The sequence below is a fragment of the Cyanistes caeruleus genome, chromosome 10, assembly GCF_971803275.1.
Source record: "Cyanistes caeruleus chromosome 10, bCyaCae1.hap1.1, whole genome shotgun sequence".
In the NCBI taxonomy this organism is placed as follows: domain Eukaryota; kingdom Metazoa; phylum Chordata; class Aves; order Passeriformes; family Paridae; genus Cyanistes; species Cyanistes caeruleus.
Genome location: NC_141710.1, coordinates 21,163,064 through 21,175,297, shown reverse-complemented (window position 1 = coordinate 21,175,297; position 12,234 = coordinate 21,163,064). Strand labels below are relative to the sequence as shown.

Below are 12,234 nucleotides of genomic sequence, written 5' to 3'. Positions count from 1 at the left end.
AATGTCTATCACAGGATGCTATTCTAGCCCTTCAGGTGAATAACAGGGACAGTGATTTAGGTTTCTGTATGAACAGAACCAAAACTTCTCAGCCTTTCCCAGCCTGATTTTATTTGCTCTGTCTCAGTAACTGTATATCCATATAGAAATCCATCACAACAAGAAAAAACAAATCAACATAGTACCACAATCTAATGAAAAAGATCTAGAAGAAAAGGCAGCAGCAAAAATGAGTCAGTCCAGTTCTGACACCAAACAGCCATATCCTGAGGTCTTAACTCCACGTAGCATTTCCCTGTGTAAGATCATTAACAACCATCTCTCTCTCCAAGATTGTATTCTCAACCCAAGGCCAACTGAGGTCAAAGGAAGTCTTGCCACTGCTTTAATTCAAACTAGGTCTCCTCCAGTGATCACTGATGTTAAAAGTGATGTTTCAGATCTGAAATGTCATTTACCTCCTACATTTTCACACTCAGGGTTAAAATTTAATTTTGCCATTACTTATAATGCAGCCAGATGTGAGGCAAAACACACTAAGATGCCAGATGTTCTTTATTTTTTATTTCACTAAGATACAATGCCATTCATTGTTTCCCCCACCAACTTTTAGAGAAAATCATGGGCTGAAGATTGAAGTAGTCTATTTTTAATATTTATTTTATTACTGTTTGATGATTTACATGATGCATTATAATGTATGCAATAAAGCATGGAATGGTTGCCTACTGGAGCATCTATACCACTGGATAAAATCCTCCAAACAGTTTGGAGGATGATACAATTTAAAATAACAACATCATTAAAATATAACAGTAAATTATCATGAGGCATTAAGCTCAGGCACTTAAGCTGTTATTACATGTGACAGTGACTGTAGCCCTGCTCTAGATAATACACGATTCTTTTTCGGCAATCTTCACTCTCACCTGTGGAACAGTTGCCAGACTCTGAAATTGGGTACTGCTTAAGTGCTGCTGCTGCAGAGCAGCAGTCTGCAGCATTAGATGCTGCTGTTGGGCTGCATACATCTGCTGGAGGTACTGAGCAGCTGAGCTAGGAGGACGATGCAAGGCCTGCTGAATAACCTGTGATGAATCAGTAGGTAATTAATTACAATTACAAAGCACACACCATGCCAACATGATGTTCAAGTTTACCCTTACAAGGAAATGAAACCAAATAAATTTTTTTCACACCAATTATGTAATACTGAACTTGCTCCCTCACTGTTCTTGACCAAGTCACAGAATATTGTCAACATCAATATATTCACCTTCTCAAGGACAGCCTGACAATACAGCATCATCCCCAACACATCATCCCAGCTTCTCAGCTGCTTGTCAACAAATCCTACATCATGTTCTGCTTTTTGAGAGATCAGAGTAGTGTGAGAAACCCAACTATCAAACACAACAGAATGGACTGTACAGAGTTCAAGGAGACCAAATTTCAAGAACAGCAAGAAGGGGCTGGATCCCAAGCAGCACTTACACCCACACAAATACCTTGGATCCCTCTAGTCAACCTTGGTCAAACAAATAGCTTTATTTTGCAAAGGTTTATGTTAATAATCTGCACCCTTAGCAAATGGTGAACAAACCAAACTTTCTATCCTATCTATCATCTCCATCCCCTTATTTGGGAGACAGGCCTACCCTGAACTATTCTTAAGTGGTGTGAGACCCTCCAGTAAACACCTCCTGAAAATAAGCGAGCTATTGAGAAAGACAAGAGCAATTAAGATTGAAAAGTTAATCCTGTGTAAAGTACTGCACAATGCCTGTGTTTAGAGCTCTGTATAGGACAGGGAGGAAGCCCCCAGAGCCCAGTACCTGGACAGCATGTCTGTCAGAGCCGCTGTAGACGGAGATCTGCGGCAGTGGTGTGCGGGAAGTGGAGGTGGTGGTGATGGTCGTTGTGGAAGCAGAACATGTTGTTGTGTTGGGTTCATTCTCCATAGCTGTGCAGCGTTTGTCCAGCCTGGCAGGAGTGACAGAGAAGTGGTTCACAAGCAAGGCCAGAACATGGTGATTTTAATGCAAAAAAAATATTTTTAGCTGAGACAGAAATACAGACAATTTTTAACAGGTAAGTTTCACAGAATCACAGAATGGTTTGAGTTGGAGGGATCTTGAAAACGATCTTGTCCCACCCCCTGCCATGGCAGGGTCACCAGGCTGCTTCAAGCCCCATCTAAACTGGCCTTGAACACTTGCAGAGATGGGGTGGCCACAACCTCTATGGGCAACCTGTACCAGGGCCTCACCAGCCCTATAGTAAAGAACTTCTTAATATCTAATCTTAGCTTGTAGCGTTTGTTAGTACTTGATGCAATCTCTTGAGAGATGTAGTTATAATCTAAGATCCACCAGAAGTAGCAATAAAGAACCAATTTGGGAATACATCCAAGATTTCCAGCCAGCTACACCAGACCATTACCACCTTCCTCACCCCCCACAGCCCAGGACTGGAAATGCTGGCTGACCCTGGACATTGAGAAAAACCTGCTCTTTGCAAAAATCACCAGTGAAATGCTCTGGGGAGTGAGGGAAAGGATACAGGAAAAAATCCTTTTAACAGCAATACCTCACACAATACATCAAGAACCAAGAAACTACCTATTTAAGTACCTCAAATGATCCTCCCCAGTCTTATATGACTTCCCTCTGTTACAGAGCACCAAATGTCATCTTTATAAGTGAAATGAATCACAAACCTCAATATATGTTATGTGGGTGTTTACTGCAGCTTCTTTTTCAGTCTTTGTATTTTGATTAACAGGAAATTGCATAGTAGCTGTTTATTGCTTTCCAAAAGATGCCAAAAAAACGGAGGGTTGAGAAGATGTGTTTCCTTCTTACCATAAAGAGGGGCTCAGAGAAATAATCAGAGAGAGCTGTAATGTACTAGGAAAAAAGCAGCTTTGCCAAGTTGTTAACAAACCACCCATTGGACACCACATCAAATGGGAACATAATCAGGAGTTTCAACTCACACAACTGGAAGCAGAACAGGACACTGCCAGGCTGCCATCCTCACATCCCTAAACATGACTACTCTACAAGCAGAGGGTTGCACATGATGCTGCAGTTCCTGGCAAACTGAAACAACTAAACCGTAACACATACATGGTCACCCAAAGACCTCTTGCCTACCCTTGTACTGGACACTTGCATGGACTTTGCTATCAAAGAAAACTCATGGCAATCAAGGATGCTTCAAAAGCAGACACCCCTGCTATTAGAATCAAAGAAAAGACTTCTTGTTAAAAATTCAGGTCTGTTGCGCATCACTGATGCCACTTTTTTACCTACATCAGGGCACAAGTTAACACACATGGGTTCCCACTCCAACAAACCCAGCATCATTTCTAAAAACCACCTTACATTAATTTTACATAATGAAAAGTATCTTATAAAAAAAAAAATCCCATCCCCTCCAGTGGACATTAAAAGCACCTGAAAATATTTACACCTACAACTTGTCTAGCTAGTTTTTGCAGAGTTATGCAACCAGCTAAATTAGCTTAAAACATTAGATGTCTCATTTGCTTCGTTCTTGGCCATGTTTTTGGTGTGTTACATGCAACATGTGCAACATGTAACCCCACTTAGTAACTATTCCATCACAAGTTTACTACATGAGAACTGATAATCTTTTTGCTCAGAATTATTTCAAAAATAATATTGTCATTGCTCAGGTTGTTCTCACATAGGATGTACAACGAAAAAAGGATGTAAAGTAAGGCACTCCTAAATTTTTGCTCAGCATCTCCATCTCTCCTCTGACACATAGGCATCAGATGCTAACTTGTAAGAAAATTAATTTTGTTTAATGAAGACCTCACAATGATGCTCCCTAGCAATTTTAACACAAAACAATCTCTGTAACGCAAATTTTAGAAAACACACCGACTTGAAACAACCACTACTCACTTAAATGAGCCCAAAATACAAAGCACAACAGAAAACTATATTGAATATTTGTATTTATTCAAGCAGTAACAGTACAAGACACCACATAACTTCAAGTTACATTGTGCATAAGGTAAATACTCCAAAGTTTTGTTTCTTTGTATCTTTCTTAGTCAAAGCAACCACTTGAAGTAAAAAAATATCCCATACCAATTAACAAACTACCCTTACACTGGACACACAAACGTCGTCACTCACGTTTTGGAAAGTTTCGGTAAATGCCATGGTAATAACAAACCCTGCTGCCTGCTGACAACCTACAACCATCCACAACCACATGGTTTTATTTTATTTTTTTTTTCAATTCGCAACCTCTCCCTGCAATTCCAAGGGGACAAACCACAAAAAACCCAAACTAAATTAAAAATTCCTCCAAGCCTAACCCCTACAGGCATTTCGCTATTTGACAGACGGCTCCGACATAATAATAAAATAACAATCATAACCATGGAATGCTCTGTGGGAATACACCCCACAGCATATGAAGGACCGGCCCCGCGCTGAGGGGCCCCGGTGTCCCCTCGCCGGCCGCCCCCCGCCCAGGCCAGGCTGACCCACCCTCAGCCCCCGCCTCGCCCAGCCCGGCCCCGGCCCCGCCACCGCCCCCTCAGGAGAGCAAAGGCAGGCGGGCGGGAGGGGCCGGGCCGGCGCCGGGGCGCGGTCAGGGCGCGGGTTCCCCGCCCCCGCGGCCCGGCCGGGGCCCCGCGGCTGCCGCTGCCCGCGCTCCGCGCTCCCCGCCGGGACACTCGCCTGGGACGCGCCGCTCAAGGCGCCGCCGCCGCCATTTTCTCGCCTCCCTCACGGGGGAGGTGCCGCGCGCGCGCGGGGCGCGGCCGCCGCCGTGCACGTGACGGGACCGGCCCGGCCGCCATGCTGGCGGCGCCCGTGAGGGGCCGGGGAATTGAAATATGCGGTGTTTTCAGCCTAAATAACCTATCGACTTCTATGTGCAACAAAATAGGGAGCCTCCTTCAAGTGCCTCCTGCATTTAGCAGCTGTAGCTCAGACAATGTCAGCAGCGCATCCGTCCTAATCACGGTGTGAGCATCTCAGCTTTCCTTTCTGAGGCTCTGCTTGCTTCTTTCCACCCTTCCTGCCACTCACCAGTTCAAAGCACTGTGTGAATATTGGTTAAAGTAATTACCTGTGGTCTCTCTTGCATCATGCCTCATTTCAGCACCTGATACATACACACCTATAAGTCTTTGTACTGTAAGTACAGAAAGCCTGTATTTGGAGGACTATGGGAGGTGCCTTGAGGCTAAATCCTGTGACTCCCACGCCTGAGAGTTCAAGTGTGTGGACAACACACTCGGGCACTCAGAGATGTGGTGTGTCTCTCAGAGATGTGCTATGGAAGGCTCAAAGTTGGACTTGATGAGCCTGATATTTCTTAGGCCATCACCACAGGAGCCAGGCTGGGGGATCCCCAGAGAAGGGCCAGGGATGTGAGGACCACACTGGGGGATCCCAGAATGGACTCTTGGAATTCCATTTGGAATGGAACTCCATTTGATGCAGACTGCATAGAGAAGTTGTGGAGGCCCCATCCCTGGAGGTGTTCAAGTAACAACTGGACATAACACTCAGTGCTCTGTTCTGGTTGGCAAGGTGAGGATTTATCAGAAGTTGGGACTCAGTCTTGGAGGTCTTTTCCAGCCTAAATGTTCCTTTGGTTCTAAGCAGGGGAGGGGGGGAAATTGCCAGCTACATAACAGCTACTTGGGATAGCTGAGTTCTTTGCAAATAAGAGACTCAGCAAATGTCTAACAAAACTCAAATACCTGTCAAGGTATTAGAGATGAGCTTAAACTGCTGACAGGTGAAGCAGTTGCACTGAGCACAGGTGGGATGCCTGTGACAAGTAGTGACAATTCCACTGGTCTAATGAGGATGCCTCATGCCTATAAAAGATTACATAATTCAGCAGAAGAAAATGGGAATTTACATAGGTTAAAAATTAAGGCATAGGGAAAATTATGTCCCATTTCAAAATATTCTTGGAAGTCCTCTAGGAAATAGGAAACATCTTTGAAGTCTTGGTGAATGTAAGGGTGAGTTCAGATACACCAAGGTACATCCTGTTGTACAAATGAGATCTAAGACTCTCTGGATGCTGGGTGGAGCAAATAACTTGTTTCTGACTTAAAAAAAAAACCCAACCACTGCAGGAAAGTCAGGTATCATGACAAAATATTGTAGTTTGTTACCATAATCAAGGTAAACAGCAAATAAGGCTTTAAGTTGTTTTATCACAATCGTGAGGAAGAACCAAGTGTGTTGATTGGAAAGTGCAGATCTCATGTAACAAGCTGAACTCCATGATGCTCCAACAGAAACACTCAGATGTGATGCTGACTGGAGGAGGAAAAGGAATTGTTTTCCAGAATTGAAGAAACCAAAGGTTCTTGCTTTCTTAGGACTGCTGGAATCTTTTCAGGAAGTCCTGGTCACCAAATGTGTGTTGTCAAAAAAGCTGTTGATGTTAAAAAGTTAAAGTTGGGAGCAAAACTGCTTGCAGTGATAAGGTGGCTTATGATTCACAGTTTTAATAAAATATCTTTTGTTAATCATCCTGCTTCACCCCCCTACTTGAAACACATCCTTTATGTTACTTTCTTTAAAAAAATATCTTAGCCATTTGATAAAAGGGAATTAAAGCTTCACCTGAAATGAACACATTATCTTGTGGGCAGTGCACATTGCAGGGACTCTTCAGAATTCCCACGGAAAACACTTGGTCAGCAGTCTTTGTAAGGAATGCATTGCCATTGCCTCTGAACAGCTCCTGTTGCCCCTCAGCTCTGTGCTGGCTGCTGAAGGGCAGTGTGCTGCTTTTACCTTGGATTTCTGCTAAAATCCTGAATTTTCTGTGACCTCCCAAATTGGATTGGTAGCAACCACAACAGTGGAGGAGTCATGATGTGAATGGATTGCCAAGGCACATAGTTAGATCTGGGTCCAGTGGTGTTTTTCCTAATGTTGGGATGGGTTGTTTTATGTAACAGCTCAGATGGAGACCATGGGTGGATAGCATCTGCTTCCTAAGAACTACCACTATGGGCATCTCTGATTCTTTCAGCCTTAGAACAAGGACAATTGCAGAATGGCTGGGGTTAGAAGGGCCTCAGATGCCATCTACTTCCAACCCCCTGCCATAGGCAGACACCTTCCACTAGACCAGGTTGCTCCAAGCCCCATCCAACCTGGTGAGTCTGGGACACTTCCAAGAATGGGGCAGCCACAGCTTCTCTGGATAATGTGTGTCAGGGCCTCATCACTGCCACAGGAAAGAACTTCTTCCTAATATCTAATATAAATGTTCTCTCTTTAAATTTAAAGGCATTCTTGTTCTGTCACTCCATGCGCTTGTCCAAGTCCCTCGCCGGCACTGGAGGGGGCTCTAAGGTTTCCCTGGAGCCTTGCTGTCTCTAGGCTGAACAACCTCTCAGCCTGTCTCCAGAGCAGAGGAGCTCCGATTCTTGGACCCTCTCCTTTGCCTTCTCTGGACTCGCTCCAGCAGCAACACATTTTTTTTCTGTGGATGGAGCAGACCTAAAAACAGGACCAAAGCATTACAGTGCTCAGTATGAGGTGGAGAATCCCCTGCTGCCACCCTGCTACCCACCGGTACTTGGGTAGAACAAGTTTTCCCCCTTAGCTTCCTATCACGGCAACCACCCGTGGTTGAGGAATCCCGCTCCGCTCCCGCCGCGCCGGCGCCGCCGCCCTCAGCCCCGCCATGCTTCGCGCTGGGCCGTACCAAGTGTGGGTGGGGGAGTGCCACACACCGCGGTGCCGCCCCCGTTCCGGATGCGGCGGCGGGAGCGGAGGGTCCTGCGTGCGCGCTCGCAGCCGCCTGACCGGGAGCGGCCGCTGCGGAGGCTCCGCTACGGGACTACCTGGGGTTACCTGGGTGCCGCCGCCGCCGCTGCCCCCCCTCCGTTGCGGAGTGGAGCATCCCGCTCCGCAGGTGTGGAGTCCCGTCGGAGACAGCCCATGTAGAGCGCGGGGGGACACGCACGGGACTGCTACTCGCATCCTGGGGCGGCGGAGTTACCGCCCGGCCGCTTTCGGGGCGACTGCTCCGCCCCGCCGGGGGAAATCCTGCGCTGCCCTCCCGCGCAGCTCCGCGCAGCTCCTCGCTCCTCGCCACAGCTTCTGCGCGGTCCCCTCCCGCCCCCGCGCGTGGTGCCGCCCGGCGCGGGCGGGGCGCGCTGGAGGCGCGGGGGTCGCGCAGCCGCCGCCCCGGCCCGGCCCGACCCTGTGGCTCCCCCGCTCCGAGCCTGCGGCTCCCCCGGCCCGGCTGGGGGGCGATGCCGACACAGCGGGACGGCGGCGCCGGCAGCACCATGTCGGCTCCGGGCGGCCTCGGGGGCAGCCTCGGCGGGGACGGCGCCCACCAGGTCCGGGTGAAAGCCTACTACAAGGGGTGAGTGCGGACACCGAGCCCTCGGGGAGGGCCGAGCGAGAGGAGCGTCCGAAGCGGCGCCGCGGGTGTTCGGGGTACCCGGCACAGACTCCTCTGGATGGACTCCCCTGCATGGGCTCCCGGGGATACTCCTGCTCAAGCTCTGGGTATCCCCTGGCTTGTAGGGGAGGAGGGAAAGAGCAGAGGAAAAACACTCCACGACCAGCCAGCCGTGCTGAAATGGATGTCAAGTGCAGGACTGGTGTCAGGGTTCAGGGGGGGAGGTCGGGTCCTCCTTTCTCCTGGGATAACCATCCCAATGAACAAGGATGTGCCTGAGCAGCCTTTGCGCTGCTCACCCTGCTTCCCTTCACCCCCAGGCCTTGGCTGTCAGTAATAAGTACATATTCCTTCATAATGCACGCCAAAAGTCGCACTCAGTGTGTTCAGGATCCAGCTTTGGTTCTGGTCTTTCTATGCTAAGTGATGGTCACGACTAAAGGAAGAGGATGTTTGTATGAAAATTTGTTTCACGGGTTTTTAGGCTGTTTGCCAGGGACTGAGCAATTTCCAGTGGAGTCTGTGAATGGTAATCCAGATGCATCTACTGTCAATTATGCTTCTGCTTTTAAATAAAAACCAAAAAAACAAGATACTAGGTGTCTGCAAAACGGAAATCTGAATTCTGTGGGCCTAATTCAGTGTCTCTCCAGCAATAACAGACAAAGCAAAAGAAACGTCCTGCCTTGGGTTCACAGCTCACTATTAAATAGTAACAGTTACAGGACTTAATAAGTTTCAGTGGAAGGGTTGCCAGTGGTTCACTGGGCCATTAAGTTTGAGGGGAGGTGATCTAAGCAGAAAACAATGTAGGTTGCATTTTAGGATTAAGAGTGAACACGATGCTCTTGATAGCTTCCTTCCAGTTATATGTGTTAAGCACAAGAAAAGGTGTATTACATTTTCAGTATTTACTCTATGCTATCTCCAGCTGTTTAATTTTAAGGAGAGGTAGAAGCTACACTGAGCATTTGGTATTTGCTGCTGTGTTTGGTTGCTGGCTTGTGTTTGCTTTGGGGCTTTTCTTGACAGAAGTCTGTAGAAGTTACTGTAGAGACTGGCACAGTCTTTGGCTTTAAAGGACATGTGAGACACTGTCAAAGTATGTGAAATTTTGAGCTCTTTGTTTCACAGTCCCTTTAATTCACTTTTTCTTAAGGAAGTAAAGATGACCCTAGCTATCAGCTGGTAGAGGTGTTCATTTGATCAGACAGTGAACTAAAATGGGAACTCCTCTGGGTGAAAACCATTTATCTTTCTTCTGCTGGGTCAGTTTTAATCTTGGTCATTTCCACATGAAATCACATGGATTCTTGCTTTAGCACAGGCGGGATGTGGGGCAAGAACAGGGAGGAAGCAGCCCAGGGTTGTGGGAGTAAGGAAAAAATCTGCTACATTGGAGAGGAATGCTGGCTCATGACACTGGTAATAATTTCACAGGCACTGGAATGTTTCCTTTGAGTCCCGTCCATTGACTTTTTATCTGTTAATGCAGTTATCAGTTTAGTAATGGCATTGAGTCATAGAGGGTGTTGGTTAACCATTGTGAATACCAACAAACTAACAAGCTGAATGCCTTAGTTGTGATTTGAGATATAAGCAAATTATTCTCTCCACTTTCTTACTACAGAAAGTCTCAAGCCCCTTCTCAGACTTGCACTATCAAGTGGATATCAAAGCCAAACATTTTACCAGCACTTACCCTGAAATGACTTGGAGGCTGAGAACTGAATGCTGATACCAAAGGCAGCTTTTTCCCTGTTCTTCAAATAAACTGTCTCAGAGCTGGATCGAGGAATTAATGGGAAACAGTGTTAATCAGGAAACATTAATCTCTCCTAATTTCCTTTTAATGAAAGCATTTAAGTGGTTTGTAGAAGTTATTGGGAAAGTCTGGCTGAGAAGGTCTTTTCATCTTCCAAAAGGAGTTTCTGGTTGAAAAGAAAAAGAAACAAAAAACCACTAAGCCAATCCAACCCATCCACTTAGAAGCTCAGATTTGTTCTTGAAACATTTGGGAATCTGATAGTCGGGATACTTGCCTGGGGCAGAGAGCTGAGCCTGAATCCCCAAAACTCGCTGGGTCTGGCTGGGAGCCCAATTGCTTTTCTCAGCCAAGACAAAAACTTCACACAGGACCCTTTGAAGAGTCTTTGTTTCACTGAACCATGCAGTGGTAATTCTTTATCTTAAATTCATGAAATATGTTAAAACAGGACGGAAAATTTTCCTAAAAATGATCACAGTTCATGCGAATAAGGGGATGGGGAATTCCCACAGACTTGGGAATTAGGGCATGGAGTTTTTCCAGGTATTTCATTCTCTCAGTTAAACTGTGCTTATCTTCTACATAGGATTGGTTGTTTAAAATTCTTAAAATAATGTTATGTATTTTAAAGAGTTACTGTGATCTGTGCCATGTGTGTAACAGAGGTTCCTGAGGGGGTTTTTAGGAATTCATTTTGTAACTCCAAAGATGGATTTTTGTTGATGGAATAATAAAGTGTAGCAGCTTCCAGTGTATGGCACTGATCAGCATCTGTAATTACAACCATTTCAGTGCTCTGATGATATTCAAAGTTTGCCTTTTGTCTTACCTCATTTGCTTCTTGTCAGGTCAGTACAAGAAGTTGTTACATCATACATATGTTGTAGGTGTAGAGAACAGGTAGGAATAATTCACAGCTTGTGCTCAAGGAATCCTGTAGAATTCATGCTGTTTTAAAAAAGAAACAGAACCAACAGTGATAATAACCATTTTTCTGTCACAATTAGGACTCCTAGCATTTATTGTTTCAGTGCCTGACATAGATTTTATGCTGGTTTTAGCTGTGTAGGCTGTAATGTAGCTTAGATTTTTAATAAAAAGGGGTAGATACCAATGCTTTGCTCACCTTCAGTTTGATTTGGTTCAAATGAAGAACACGCCTGACAGTCCTCTCATGATACATGTTAAACCTGCTTCTTTTCTTAATTTTAGTTACATAATTACTTTAGTTACATGAGTAGAAAAAGTGTAAGGAGAAAATAAATTTTAATTGTAAAATCAAAATGTACCTCCATAAAGATTTCCAGGGAATGAATTTCTTAAGGATTCTCTAATTATTGCATAATTTCTTTATCTTGGGCACTTTTTGATCAATTCTTCTGCACAGTGTCTTCTGTTGTCTGTTGACAATCAAGTTCTTCATAGAAGAGTGTTCAGCTTAGGAAAACTTTGAACTAAACCTGTGAATACCTTTTTCCCCCTTCTCTAATATTTCAATATTTAGCTTTCTGACAATACATATTTTTTTTCTAGAAAAACAGACTTGCACAGGGGAAAGCAATGCTTTAAATGGTTGTGAGTGGCAGTGGCTGCACCCGACAGTACAGAAATGACACTGACACAGCAGAACTCCTCAGGAGTCCTGTGGTGGTTCATTGCAGTGAGCTCTAATTAGACCTTTTCAAAAGCCTTAATGACCATCCCAGGTGTGTGATGCATATGTGGATATGTAGGTAACGTGTAATGTATCTGTACATTTCCTCATACTTAATATGGGATAGATGAGGCTGCAGGCGGAAAAATCTAAAGCAGTAGTGTCTGTTCTTACAGGGTTGTTCTCTCACAGGAGTTTAAGATCAGAGTGAAAAATGTGGTACAGATAATGAATTGTGTTTAATTGTTGGCATTGATTTGGGGTGTTTTTTGTTGGATAGTTCTTTTGTTTTTTATTAAAGGACGTTTCAACTCTTGGATAATTTGTAAAAGAAAGCGAGGAAAGCTGTTTGATATCAGAAAAG

At 45.3% G+C, this 12,234-nt stretch overlaps 2 protein-coding genes and 1 long non-coding RNA gene across 53 annotated transcripts in view; 1 reads left to right on the top strand and 2 right to left on the bottom strand.

Annotated features, from left to right (window-relative positions):
* Positions 1-4,801, bottom strand: part of PHC3 (polyhomeotic homolog 3) — a 31,414-nt gene extending 26,613 nt beyond the window's left edge. For 44 of the 50 annotated variants that reach the window (XR_015274603.1, XR_015274607.1, XR_015274612.1 and 41 more), the window contains exons 1-3: positions 4,728-4,801; positions 1,836-1,983; positions 930-1,088 (exon numbers count right to left, since the gene is read on the bottom strand). Coding sequence is in view for 6 of the 50 variants with exons in the window: in XM_086844338.1 (XP_086700464.1) it covers positions 930-1,088; positions 1,836-1,961 (285 nt within the window). In the remaining 44 variants the exon portion in view is untranslated. The remainder of the gene's footprint in view (positions 1-929; positions 1,089-1,835; positions 1,984-4,727) is intronic. The other 6 variants (XR_015274620.1, XR_015274641.1, XM_086844341.1 and 3 more) reach the window with 2 other exon arrangements.
* Positions 4,796-12,234, top strand: part of PRKCI (protein kinase C iota) — a 30,595-nt gene continuing 23,156 nt past the window's right edge. The window contains exon 1 of one of the 2 annotated variants that reach the window (XM_086844347.1): positions 4,796-5,588. Coding sequence is in view for 1 of the 2 variants with exons in the window: in XM_023932816.2 (XP_023788584.2) it covers positions 8,294-8,409 (116 nt within the window). In the remaining variant the exon portion in view is untranslated. Of the gene's footprint in view, positions 5,589-8,209; positions 8,410-12,234 lie in introns of those variants that run through there. The other variant, XM_023932816.2, reaches the window with a different exon arrangement.
* Positions 5,332-7,931, bottom strand: LOC111922048 (uncharacterized). The gene is made up of 2 exons (XR_002860365.2): positions 7,606-7,931; positions 5,332-7,532 (listed from the first exon to the last, which is right to left on the bottom strand). It is a non-coding gene; the product is annotated as an uncharacterized LOC111922048 (long non-coding RNA).